The 14,572-nt window shown below is 33.9% G+C and overlaps 1 protein-coding gene and 1 long non-coding RNA gene across 7 annotated transcripts in view; one reads left to right on the forward strand and one right to left on the reverse strand.

Moving 5' to 3' along the window:
• Positions 1-1,020, forward strand: part of LOC139034357 (uncharacterized) — a 29,586-nt gene extending 28,566 nt beyond the window's left edge. The window contains exon 3 of the long non-coding RNA XR_011486805.1: positions 447-1,020. This is a non-coding gene — a long non-coding RNA (uncharacterized lncRNA). The remainder of the gene's footprint in view (positions 1-446) is intronic.
• Positions 1-14,572, reverse strand: part of DMXL1 (Dmx like 1) — a 125,010-nt gene that overhangs the window by 14,586 nt on the left and 95,852 nt on the right. For 2 of the 6 annotated variants that reach the window (XM_070465132.1, XM_070465130.1), the window contains 6 exons: positions 14,035-14,156; positions 13,529-13,670; positions 10,435-10,485; positions 10,122-10,182; positions 5,919-6,046; positions 1,012-1,104 (listed from right to left, as the gene is read on the reverse strand). In XM_070465132.1, coding sequence (XP_070321233.1) covers positions 1,012-1,104; positions 5,919-6,046; positions 10,122-10,182; positions 10,435-10,485; positions 13,529-13,670; positions 14,035-14,156 — 597 coding nt within the window. Of the gene's footprint in view, positions 1-1,011; positions 1,105-5,918; positions 6,047-8,666; positions 9,811-10,121; positions 10,183-10,434; positions 10,486-13,528; positions 13,671-14,034; positions 14,157-14,572 lie in introns of those variants that run through there. The other 4 variants (XM_070465133.1, XM_070465131.1, XM_070465134.1 and 1 more) reach the window with 3 other exon arrangements.

A 14,572-nucleotide genomic window follows, 5' to 3' on the forward strand; every position in this document is an offset into this window, starting at 1 on the left:
CAGTTCTGTGAGGTTGTGGAAGGTTCATTAGGTTTTTATGGTCCTGAATAGAGATATTATCAATTTTTTTTAAGAGATGGGCAAGAAAATAGCACCAGCTATAGGATATCTTTTCTGCTTTGTTCATAAGGTATAAATTTACTGCAGAAAAACAAGTAGATGCACTAGTCTGTTTATCATCCTTTTTAGGTATCATAGCCAACTGCAGTTTAGAGAGGCTAGAAAGGTATTTGAGTAACCTATGGTTGCATGGGTCTCCAGAGGTACCATGTTGGTTCTATAAAGGTTTCTTTTCTTTTTTAAAAATTAACCCCTTAACTAATTATTACATTTTAAATCAATTTTACTATTTTGGTCTTTATCAAGTGACTGATCCACTATTCTTATTATTTATTTATATTTTCTGGTGAGTTTTTTTAACTTTTCTATTTTTTGTTTTCTTTCAGTTTGAAGAAATGATTAACACGCAGCACTCTGTAAGTTTAAGCAGTACAGCATAATGTTCTGTCTTACACACATCATGAAATGATTGCCACAATAAGTTTAGCAATATCACCACCTCACAGATATAAAAGAAAAATAAAAAATACTTTTCCTTTGATGAGAACTCAGAATTTACTCACTTGGCAACTTTCACATATAACATATAACAATACTGAAGATGTTAATCATGTTGTACACAACATCCCAGGCACTAACTTATAACTCCAAGTCTGTACCTTTTGAACTGCCTCCATCCAACTTCCCCTGCCTCTAGTAACCATATATCTGATTTCCCCTTGCCATCAGAACCAGGCATTTTACAGGTTTATTTTCCAAGTTACGGGAGACTAAGGATTTTTATACCTCAAAGAGTAATTTTAACATAATACAGACAGAAACTTACAGTAGTATGACTGAATACATAGGACTAGACAGACTTTACATTTTGGCTTTGATACTTAAGTATATATTCTTGATTTCTTTAAAATAAAAATTAAAAAATTTTAAAGGTAGGAAATCTTGGCTTACCAGGTATGGCTTAGGTATACTTCCAGTAACTGGACAACATTTCCAGTTTGTTTGATACAAACTTAAATACCCATCAGCGTCAACTATTCCAAACTTAAGAGAAAAAAAAAGTTTAGCATTTAGTACAAATAAAAGGCACATATTTACCTTTACCCTCACTGTGAATTTCGTATTATAAATTTTAAAACATCTGAGTCATAAATTGTTTGACTTCTCATTTCACCTATCCATGGATCTAGTCCAGATAAACATTTAGCTACTGCTTTTAAAAAAATTCTAGGGCAGAGAAAAGTAAACTAACATCAGACCCCCAATTTATTATAGTAACCAATAGATTAGTCTGTATATTCTCTGTAGGTACTCCAAAAATGGGATACTGGAGTTACACGTTAAGCCATGTGACAAAATTTTAGTACATACAGGATAAAACACGGTTCATTTTGAAAAAGATTCCCAGAGATATACAATAAGGAAAATGTGGTAAACAACAGTAGAAAGTAAAATGAAACAAAATTTATTATACTAAAAGAATTCTTGATGGAAACTCAGAGCATTTTGATTGGAAAGATGATAAAATAATACAGTAAGGGAGTATTAAGATACAGATCTTAAATGTCTAATTTCGACTCCTGCCTTCTCCCATCTACAGATATAACAATCACTAATAATCGGATGTGTTTTCATTCAGATTTATTCTGTGAATATTCAAACACTTGTACATATAAGATTTTTAAAATGAAATTAAGATAATAATATACAGTTCTAAAATTATATTTTTTACTTATTATAGCCATTTTTCCACATTGGTACATATAAATTTACCTCTTTCTTGTGCTGAGTAGTATTGCACTGTATAGTTGTACTGTAACTTTTTTTAGAAGCTTTTCTCTACAGAATTTCCATTTTTTTCCTATAATAAAAATGCTGCTTTGAACATTCTTGCATACATACCTCTGAGTATTTATATAGGACAGACATCCAAAAAGAAAAAAAATCTGTCAAAGGGCATCATTTAAAATTGGAAAGTGAAGCCAAAATTAAATCCTAAGTGACAATATCAGTTTACACACCCATTTTTCCTTACACATTAGTCAACACTGCATACTACAAAATTTTACTATTTGTCAATTAACAGAAAAGTCTCATTTTAATGCTCATTTCTTCAGTTATTAGTGAGGGTTATTGATCATGAATAAGGTTTTGTTTTTTGGTCAACTGCTCACATTCTTTGTTGTCTTTTTCATTGTCTTGTTACAAAATTGATTGACAGGGCTGACAGTAGGAATATTAACCCATATCCTTTCTGTGGTTTATTCTATGTTTTCTAGAGTAAGTTTAGGTACGTTTTTCAGAAAGGGTATATGGAATGTGCTAATTCTCTGCATACTTAAAAATGTGTATATTTTGCCATTAAACTTGCATGAGTTTGGACAGATATTGGCCCTATTCCTTATTCATCAGAATTTTGTGAATACTGTTCTACTGTCTATTCTAAATAGAGGTTACGACCTCTATTTTCGAGGAGGCAAATGTCATTATTTTAGATAGGAAGGTGGAGGGGTTGTAGGTAAACATTTCTACCCCTACTCCTTCCACAAGCTCTCTTTATCCTTCAATTAAAAAACAAAAAACAAAAATCAAATAATCAGGTTGTGCTGAGGCATGTGTTGCTTCTCATTACTTCTGGTCTAGTATTTGGTAGGCTCTTCTTTTTCTAAAAATCCATTTTTTGCTGTGGGGAAATTTTTATTTTATTATTCCTTTTAATACAACGTTTCCTCTTTAAATCACTTTACTTTTTCTTCTTCTGCTATATCTTTTAAAGGTCTTCTATGCATTTTCCTAGATCTTTGACTCAATTTACTTCTTGCGTTTTTTCATGATGGGATAAATTCCTAATTTGTACTTCCTGGTCACAAACTTGATTTTCAAATAATTCCATTCTGCTATTCAGTCCTTGTAATCAGCAGTTCCTCTACTCTCCTAATTTTGGGGAATCACATGTTTTTAATTTCTAAAACTTCTTTACTGTTCTACTGCCTTTAGTTCATAGAATCCTGTTCTTGTTATACAGTGTAAGATCTTCCTGAATCTGAGGAATTATTCCTCACAGGTCATTTTTTCCCTGCTAAATGATCCCTTTTATCTCCTGGTCTTTCTGCAATGTCCAATGACTTCTGACAAAATGATCAGCATTATTGCGAAGTAGTGTGAGCTATCTGTTCCATTTACTCAGCAGCCTTCCCTACTAAGGGAGATAGCATGGTAGGGTGTTGTGCTTTTGGGTACCATCATGGCAAAGGTGAATTAACAGTAAGCTGACTAGAATGGCTGCTATCCACAAGTCTACAAGCAATAAATGCTGCAGAGGGTGTGGAGGAAAGGGAACCCTCTTACACTGCTGGTGGGAATGCAAATTAGTACAGCCACTATGGAGAACAGTGTGGAGATTCCTTAAAAAACTGGAAATAGAACTGCCATATGACCCAACAATCCCACTCCTGGGCATACACACTGAGGAAACCAGATCTGAAAGAGACACGTGCATCCCAATGTTCATCGCAGCACTGTTTATAAAAGCCAGGACATGGAAGCAACCTAGATGTCCATCAGCAGATGAATGGATAAGGAAGCTGTGGTACATATACACAATGGAATATGACTCAGCCATTAAAAAGAATTCATTTGAATCAGTTCTAATGAGATGGATGAAACTGGAGCCCATTATACAGAGTGAAGTGAGCCAGAAAGATAAAGACCAATACAGTATACTAACGCATATATATGGAATTTTAGAAAGATGGTAACGATAACCCTATATGCAAAACAGAAAAAGAGACACAGATGTACAGAACAGACTTTTGGACTCTGTGGGAGAAGGCAAGGGTGTGATGTTCTGAGAAAACAGCATCGAAACATGTATATATCAAGAGTGAAACAGATCACCAGCCCAGGTTGTATGCATGAGACAAGTGCTCGGGGCTGCTGCACTGGGAAGACCCAGAGGGATGGGGTGGGGAGGGGGAGGTGGGAGGGGGGATCGGGATGGGGAATACATGTAAATCCATGGCTGACTCATGTCAATGTATGGCAAAAACCACTACAATATTGTAAAGTAATTAGCCTCCAACTAATAAAAATAAATGGAAAAAAAATAAAGTATTAATTGATTCCAAAAAAAACACAGTAAGCTGACTGCCTGTTAAAGATACCTGGGCAGATAATAAAGAAGAGTTTGTTGTGCCTTTAAAAAGCCCATATAGGAGCCTATTGTTGTGTTAGTTACTCAGTTGTGTCCCACTCTTTACAACCCCATGGATGGTAGCCCACCAGGCTCTTCTTTCCATGAAATGCTCTACACAAGAATACTGGAGTGGGTAGCCATTCCCTTCTCCAGGGCATCTTCCCAACCCAGGGATCGAATCCAGGTCAGTCAGAATGTTAAATCTATAAAATAACTCTGAGTGTAGAAGGACTTGAATGTCACAATTAAGAATATGAACTTTTAGATACAATGAGGAGACTGTGGGCTCTTGAAAAGGACAACATGATTTCACCTATTGTATATATGTATAATGCTATTTTTTTTTTCATTTTTAATCTTTTTTGGCCATGCTGCGAGGCTTGTGGGATCTTAGCTCCCCAACCAGGGATCGAACTCGGGCCCTAGCAGTGAAAGCACAGAGTCCTAACCACTGGACGGCTAGGGAACTCCCTATGCTATTTGTTACATAACTTTGTTGGCCACATGAAGGATGCATTAGAGAGATTAGTTAGGAACAATACGTAACACTGACAAAATGGAAAAACATGAGTATATAAATGATATTCTTATATGCTCACGTTTCTAGATTAAAAGGTTTCTAGATTAAATTCCTTTAATTTCCCATTAAGGAGCAAAGAGTGTTGCTAATTACTATTAAGAAATTATACGCTCTCAATTCTGTTTCATAAATACATGAAAAAATTGTTGACTTTAGTGAAATGCTAAGAGCCATCTAATAAATATTGCAGGCAAAAAGGTTGCAACATACCATGATACAAATAACATGTGAGGATGGTGGAAGGTTTGGAGGTTGACAGAAAATGAAAGGCAAGATGTACTATCAGAACGGCCCCTGTGAATGTTTTTAGTGTTGCATGGTCCTAAAGACAAAAAGAAGGCTGATTTCCCCTTTGGTAGCTGTTTGAAGTGCTAGTAAGACAGGGGGGGCAGAGAGAGACAGTTTTAGGAAGGAAGATTACAGGAAGTGAAGACAGTAAGAGCCAGGTTGGCAAATTTTTATTAAAAGGCCCATAGAGTAAATAAGGCTTGCTAGGTATAAAGTCTTTGCTCCCCTGAACTCTGCTGCTGTACTGAGAAAATAATCAAGGAAAACAAATAATGAATTGGTTAGCTGTGTTCAAATATAACTTTATGTTCAAAATAGGTGGTCCAGGCCATAGTCTGCCCACATCCTGTTCTAGAGCAGGTGTTCCTCAGACTTTAATCGTACACATCAAAGGAGCATCTGGCTAAAAAACAGATGGTGATTTGATAGATCTGGAGTCAATAATCTGCATTTCTAATAGGCTCTCAGATGTCAGCTACTGCTTGGTACCTGACCATATTCTGACCAGGTTCCAGAGGCTAAAGAAAGCAGAAGTATTTTGAAGATGGTCCTATAATCATTTGGTCCTTAAGCATCACATAAAAGAATTTTGATGGACACGTATATAATGTCTTTACAGCAATAACCAAGTGAATTTAAGTTTTCAGAGGAATTTTTTGAAAAGAATTCATATAGATGGATTAATACTTTACCAGTAGATCAGTGAACTGTTCTTTTCAGAAGCCCAAATAAGAAATATCCATAAACTTTTAACAAAATCAAACCATTACCCCTATTTACACTTTTAAGTATTACCTTATTTCCTTGATAGTTAAATCTCATTCTTGTAACTCTTGAATTGCCACCAGAGCGGAAACAGGTTATTTGTTGAGAATGGCCCCATTCGAACATTCTGACACTTCCATCTTGAGCTCCTGTCAGATCTGCATTATAAGAGGGAAAAAAACTACAAATTTATTTCAGGAATCTTTGGAAAATTTATTTTTTAACCCAATGTGAAAATATGGAAGAAATACCTAAGAAATGAGTCATAGTCAATTTAGATGAATTCACCCTTGTATGAAACTTCACTTGAATACTCTCAATCTCAAAAACAGATAATTACATAAGGTTCTTTCACCTGAGAACATATCCTCTCACAAAACAACTGAAGCAATTGAATCAGATCTCTATAAACTTTATTTTCTTTTGAAATTATCTCAATTATGTTTTAATAGCCTTTAGTAGATAATGTTTTTGATAAAGAGTTAGAATCTTAGGATTCTTTAACTTTGTATGGTGACTGGACTTATCATGGTGATCATTTTGCAATGTATAAAAATACTGACTCACTGTTGGACACCTGAGATAAACACAATAGTTCAAGTCGACTATATTAAAAAGATCATCTTGGGACTACTAACAGTCAATTCTTATCAGTCATACTAATAATGTTTAAATACCTGCATTTTTCTCTGACAAAACAATTGGAGGTGGTCTTGAAAGTCATGCTAAAAAATCAATCATTTCTAATAATTTTATTATGATTGATCTGATATCTCAAATACAGTATCCATTTCACTAAGAAATATGAACAAACTAAATATTATTAAGTCTTTGCTTTACCATTTACTAATTGTATGTTACCAGGAAGCTTACACAATCCCCCTGCTCTATTTTCTTTTTGTAAAAGGTATATGAAAGTGAAAGTGTTAGTCGTTCAGTTGAGTCCAAATCTCTGTGACCCCACGGAGTGTGGCCCTCCAGGATCCTCCATCCATGGGGATTCTCCAGGTGAAAACACTGGGGTGGGTTGCCATTCCCTTCTCCAGGGGAACTTTCTGACCCAGGGATTGAACCCAGGTCTCCTGCATTACAGCAGATTCTTTACCATCTGCGCCACCAGGGAAGCCAAAAAGGTATATAAGTCACTATTATAATGATATATAGTATATCATTAATGACATATAACTCACTGTACAGTTCTGAGAAGCAAATGAGATAATTTATATAAATCATTTGGAAATATGCCTAACATACAGAGCTAACCTGACATTAAGAATATGGTACAGAGGTAGTGAAAAATTATGTTAATGTACATAAAGCATCTAGAAAATTTCTAGTCATATATGAGTTAACTTTCCTTTCTTCCTTTCCAAGTATTTAAAATAAAGGAACTTCAACTGTTATGACATGTTTTAACACTGGGCAGGGATACAAGAGTGGTTACAATCTCTTGCGACTATGAATGTTAGTAGTAGGGCCACCTGATGTGAAGAGCTGACTCATTGGAAAAGACCTTGATGCTGGGAAAGACTGAAGGCAGGAGGAGAAGAGGGGGGGAGCGACATAGGATGAGTCAGTTGGATGGCATCACGAACTTAACGGACACGAGTTTGAACAAACTCTAGGAAACAGTGAAGGACAGGGAAACTTGGTGTGGTATAGTTCATGTGGTTGCAGAGTCAGACATGACTTAGTGACTAAACAAGAACAAAGGATGTTAACTGTTTCCCCCCTCTATAGTTTTGTCTAGCTTAATCACAGACATAAATTGGACTAGATGCATTAACAAAAATCACTCAAATTTTTGTCTTATTCATGGGTTTCATTTATTTGGAAAAATCCCTATTAGTAGCTTACATGAAAATGAAATACTCTCTTAAAACTTTATAAAGTTAAAAAAAAGAACAAAAGGTTCCTATAACCAAGCTGTCTGAGTAAATATACCTCATTAGTAACTGGAGAGTGTTATGCTACATAGGTGTAGAAAGAGTTAAATGCAACCTTAAAAATTTTAACATACTCATTATATAATTTTTTTTAAATGGAACTTTCTTTTTAAGACTTACCTTTCTATTTCAATTCAACTCATCAGATTAACTTCTACAAAATTTTCCTTAAGTTCAAAAATATTGGTTTATAATGACTAAGATCTTTTAAAAATCTGTTCCAAGGAAAAAAGGAACTGTTTTGAGGTATCAGCAATTCAGTCAAATTTTTAAAAAACCTATTTCAGGGCTTCCCTGGTGGTTCAATGGCAAAGACTTCACCTGCCAATGCAGGAGACATGGGTTCAATCCCTGGTTCGGGAGGATCCCACACGCCACAGAGTACCTTAGCCCGTGTACCACAACTATTCAGCGTGTGCTCTAGAGCTGGGAGCCACAACTACTGAGCCCATGCTCCCTAGGGCCTCTGCTCCACAACAAGAGAAACCACTGCAATTAGAAGCCACACACTGCAATGGGAAAAGCTCAAGCAGCAACAAAGACACAGCATGACAAAAAAAAAAATTATAAAAATTAAAAATAAAACAAAAAACTCATTTCAAAACTTTTCCAGTTCATGAAAGGAGCCCACTGTTGAACTAAATTACTATCTGTGAGAATTATTCATGATATGAAACAATATATTGCAAAAAAAATTTCAGTGATTAATTAGCATTTAATTTTTCAACTCTCTTATCTGTCAGTTACAGTAGTTCTCTGAATGGAGAAAGTACTTACCCCAAGACAGAAGTTACATGATATTACCTAAGAACTATGAAAATAAGTCCATTAATTGTCTTTGAATCCAGGAATTATTTTATTTAAATCTACAGGCTTGAGGCAGAGCCTATTTATATAAGCTAGTCAATTATCATCACACAAGCTTTAGGGCTGAGAAATAATGAAATCCCTTCAATATTTCAGGGAACCTCTAAACCCTACTGCAAAGAGTAAGGATAGGTTTTAAGCAATGCCAAATTTTCTTGCTGTGGGATGCACATTATCTACACTTTATATATAAAACACTTTTGACTCCTTCCTGTCTAAACAATCTCATGATTGTTTTTAGTTCATGTTTTACATTAGACTTATGGATAGAAAACATACACTTCTAGTACTGAATACATTCAACATAGTGAAAAATCGACTAAAGTTTTCAGTATTATTTTATATCTCTAGCATAAGTAACTGGAGAAAGCAATGGCACACCACTCCAGTACTCTTGCCTGGAGAATCCCAGGGACTGGGGAGCCTGGTGGGCTTCCGTCTATGGGGTCGCACAGAGTCGGACACGACTGAGCGACTTAGCAGCAGCAGCATAAGTAACAGAAGCTACCTATTCATCTTAAATATATGGCTCTCTTGAACCCTTTCATTAGACATTGGTATACAACTTTGATAACACATGCTTACAGCACTTGTGATCATTAAGTAAAAAAAGAACATTGGTTCTGTCACTCATATTTTATCAGAATATTTCTCATAAAAAAGGTGGTACAATTTTTTATAGGCTATTAAATTGGAGGGACATGAGTACCTTTTAATTAACATGCACTATTTTTACTATTTTTGTTACTGTGCATGGTAGGACAACTTGATGAAGGGCACAGCTTAAAAATCATATTAAAAAAAACTTGTACTCACATGCCAATATGAATACTGATTCCAACCCAACAGTTAATTTTAAAGTTGTCTCTGTTATTATTTCTGTTTCAATACTTCCAATAATTCCCCATTAATTAAGTTCTTTGTTAAAGGAAGAAAAACTTTTGAGATTCCTAGGAAGATTAACTGAAAATAAATATATCCTGCCTTAGAATGTATACCATTTCCTATACTTACTATTAGTGTGTCTGATAAAAGATAAACTGACAAATATTAAAAGAAATACAAACTGATTATGATGAGGCTCCAAATGACCAAGATATGGTTCTGATCTATATAATAAAAGATGAGAGTTATCCAATTATTAAAACAATAATTGTCAGCTACAATTTAACACTATAAAGAGTACAGAAATGTACAAAAATAAAATGTGCTAAGAAATATGCAGCAAAAATGCTAAAAATTTACACATTGTTAATCTTTATTAATTCAGGAAAATTGTTTTCTCTATTTTTACTCAATTTTGAGGTGATTTTACTTGCCAGAAAACATTCTCAACAAAAAAAATAAATGTTGACTACTTTTGATTAAAACTAGAATTTTCCTTTAAATTCTGTACGATAATGGCTTATTATCAACTTACAGTAAGGAAGAGTTGGATGAGAAGTCATTCTTCTGACATTATTAATGGCTTTCTTAATCATCTGTTAACAAAGAAAAATCATTCTTTTACACTTTTAATAAAAAGCAGCATTAAAATTTTATACTGTGAGAGGAAATTCAAGTAACATTTATTTTTGTGTGATTCCATAACTATCATAATGGGTGCTAAAAATACTAAATATTGGTAACAGAAATAAAATTTAACAGCTCAGCTAACATTTTAAGTGTACATACATTTTCTGCATCATTGCCTAGGATCTAAGAACAAATTCACCTCAAGAATTTAGTCTTACCTCCTTTCTTGCCAATTCTTTTCTGATCCCATTAAATTTATTGGAATAATCCTGAATAGGATAAGGTTAAAAAGACAGGCAGAAGCATGTGAAAAAAAAAAGAGGTAAACAGAAAACTGTATAAATTTTTAACTGATAGTTTGGAACTATTTATTTACCCATTTTAAAATTATGCTTTGAATGGTTTAAGTAGCCTGTCATACAAGAGTAAACTAAGTACTTGAAATTAAAGGGATAATTTTAACTTACAGAATATATCCTACTTATAGACTGTAACTACAGTTATAGATGATCCTAAGTTTGTAGCACTAGTCTCACACACATTTTTTTGTTATTGTTCTTTTGGATTTTAAATTGTTCAATTAGCCCAAAGCCATAAGTAAAGTGGGGATGTAACAAGGAGGGACGGAACTAGGTCAGCAGAATCAAGGAGGAACAGAAACACTGAAAGACATGTTTGGATACAGCTATACTCCAAAAGAGCAGAAATTGGTCGTAACTAGTATTCCTTTTCATTAGTATTCATAATTTAATAAAATAATAGGGTTAGAAAATATCTGATCAAATTCTCTACCCACAAAAACCGAAAGCCTTCTGAATGTTATTTCTGTTTAATAAACATTATGTTTAAATCTCTAGTCTCAATTAAGAAAAAAAGCCTAAAGATTCTTGATTTTTCTTTTAATTATTTTTTTCTAGTAACAGTATCAAAGAAAAGAAAATCATGAATAAAAAATACAAAGAGTTAAGTTTCTGAAAGCATATGTAGACTAGTACAAGGTGAAGAAATCACTGATTATTTTATAAGATCTATATAAAAGGAACCACCTTATTATATTGGTCTTTTTCCTGAAGATGGAGTGGGGTAATCCCAATACTTCTGTTTACAAACCACAATGATACCAACTTTTTAAAAAGATGTTATAACATTTAAATAGGAAGAAAATTCAGTCCTAAGAGGAATGACAAAGGTAAATTTCCATATAAAAATGCTCTGGAGAATAAGCAAATATCTTCTGAGCATCAACTAAATGTTAAGCACATTCTACTTAGAGATCACTAGTGTGTATAAAGCAGGTACAGAAAAAACTCTCAAAGAGCTTACATTCAGAAGGGTATAAAAAAATACAACCAAATAATAATAAATAGATAATTTATAAATTGATAAAAGCTATAAAGATGATAAAATGGGATAATATGACAACCAAATGAGAAAACAGGGTAACTGGGAGTAGAGGAGGGAGGAGCAGATACCTTTGCTAGGGAAACAAGAGAAATCTCTGGGAATCTGAGTTGAGATCTGAATGGTAAACAGAAAGTATTGTAAGTAGAAAACAAGGCAGACACTCTAAGCCTGATGTGTTCAAGTGGTAGAAAGGTCACTGCAACTAGAGAGAGCAAAGAGAATCCAGTGGGGAAAAAGGGAGATGCTGCTGCGGAGGCTGGCTGAGTTTAAGTCACACGGAGCCTTAGAGGCCATGTGAAGGACTTGTTTTAAAGCAATACTGGGAAAGCTTAGTTTTACGCATGGAAGTGATAACCTGAATGATGTTTTAAAAAAGAGAAACTCTGCCTGCTGTGTAACAGACAGATGGAGCAGTTGGAGAAGCAGAGACCAGAAAGAAAACTGTTACAGGAAGAACTGTATTATATTCTCTGAAAATAGAGCTGGAAAAAATGCTTATTATTTCTTTTAATATATTTTGCATATTCTAAGTTCTCCTTTAAAAGATAACATCGTTAAGTTTTACAAATGGATTTTAATGTTTCTGTACACTGGAAAAAATTAACTATTAATGACCAAGTCTTTTCTTTTGAATAATCACTAGACTGTTTTTCAAATTCTTCAATACTTTGGTCCTCCATGAAATCAATGAGTGAAGAGGAATGAAGGGCTTTAACAGAAGCTCTACCACAAATTGGAGACAGTGACCTGAGTTAAATTCCTTGACCTTTCTTGATCTCAAGCTTCATCTAAAGAACGGTTAAGTGGAGTAATGTAACAGCTACAACAGATATTTCAAAAAATAATAAGGTTATATGATTGGTAAAGGAACTGCATTAAGTATAAAATATTATCAGGTATTAGTAAAGATAATCAAGCTTTATTTAAATAATTATCCTCGCTAATTAGTAAAAAAATTGGGGGGGGCAAAGGCAGAATTCTACAGGACTTAAGGAACTGTGGGAAAAAAAAAACACCTACCACCTAGCAAGTCACTGAAAAATTGCTGTTGCTAGGTTTCTTTGGTTCTGTGTATTGACTTCTATATCCTAAGTGTCAACAAAGAATCTCATGTAGATACAGCTATGGATCATATCCTAGGTAATCAGGGCTCAAGAAAATCCTCCATTACTACAGAAAAATACTTTTTCAGTTCATCTGCATATTATATTTTGCTTAAATTTTTAAAAAATTTGTATCATTTTTATTTTTTCATGAAAAGAAAAATATATTTGTCTCAGCATCAACTAAGAGTTGTTAGTTGATAACCATTTTAAAATATTATCTAGACTAGGGGTTGGCAAATCTTTTTTGAAAAGAACTAGATAAATAAATGTTTGGTACTTTATGGGCATATAGTCTCTGTCTCAGATACTCAATCTTACCATTGTAATGTGAAAGCATCCATAAACAAAATGCTAAAAAAATGTGTGGCTATGTTCTAGTAAAACTTTATTTATACACAATAAAATCTAAATTCCATTTAATTTTCACGTGTCACAAAATACCATACTCATTTTTATTTTTTTTAATGGCTTAAAAATATAAATTCTTAGCATGTTCTTGACACAAAAACAGGTGGTAGGCAGATCTGACCCACAGGATGTAGTTTGCTGAGGCCTAATTTGGAACAGTAAGTTTCAAATAATTATTACTTAAAATACAGCTCTTTGTATTTCCATTTATTTAAAATAATTTTTGTTATCAAATGAAAACCTATTATTCTTTAAACAAAAAATTAGAATTTCCAAAAAGTATGACTTACTAAAAAAAGTAAAAATTTTAAAAAACATGTACATCATCCTTTATCTTATTAACTTAGAGGGAAAAAGCAGACATTTATACACAAACACTTTTAACTTTACATACCACAGAAGCTCCTCTGCCAGTCTGTGTACTACCAAGCCACGGCATGTTAATCGGAGTGCCGGGATTGCTATGTGTATATGGGGTGGTACCTTGCACAGCTGTTAAATCATCACGAGCATGTATAACCAAGAAATCTTCTGATCTACAAAGGAATGTTAGCCAGAATGAATCAACCCATCAGGTCTTCATTTCTTGTTATACCTGAAAGCTCTAACATATGACTCTGCATTTCTCTTTAAAATTAATTTTCTTCAGCTCAACTCCTAACTCACAGCCAATAATTACATGCATGAACAATTTCAGATCCCTCTCTTATTCCCTTCCAACCCTCAACCCACTTTTTTAAAGTTCCAGCCATCCCACTTCTTTATTCTTTAGCAGATCAACTTTCATTTTGCTTACAATCTAGGAATATTCCTTTAAAAAAATAAATTGAAAGGTATAGTTCTGTGCATATCATCATTCATACTGCAACATCACCATTTAAAAACAAAGTAAAAGGGTACCCTTTGGTTTCCATTTCTACATCATCATCTACCCAAGTATAGATCTGTGTAGCCAGAATTCCAGAAACATCTAGTTCTTGCACATCATGGCTCGAAGCAATTGCTATGCAATTTCTATTCGCCTGAAAAATAAATCATATAATAATTTTTAAATAAAAAGAGCATAATGTGTATATGGGCTACTTTTGAAAATGGAGAATACAAAAACAGCCTCTAGAAATGATAACTTTAGGTATAGAATGAATATTATTTTCACAAATAAATATTATAATAATTAAACTTTGAGTGAGATAACCATCAGGATGAGTTTGGAGATATGTTTATATTTTGAGAATTTCACAGCATTCATAGAAGGCCAGCTACAAATGGAAATGCAAGTGCCACTTCACTTCTTCTGCCAGTAGCACTGTCTCTCTAGTCTACTAGAATGGTACTATATCCCTAAAATCTGCACCATTCAGAAATGTGAAGTGAGATATTTTAAAATATAGGCGCCCTGGAAGGTAAACAAAGGTAAGGGAGATAAGAACTTCAAACT

The sequence above is a fragment of the Odocoileus virginianus genome, chromosome 3 (assembly GCF_023699985.2).
Source record: "Odocoileus virginianus isolate 20LAN1187 ecotype Illinois chromosome 3, Ovbor_1.2, whole genome shotgun sequence".
Lineage (NCBI taxonomy): Eukaryota > Metazoa > Chordata > Mammalia > Artiodactyla > Cervidae > Odocoileus > Odocoileus virginianus.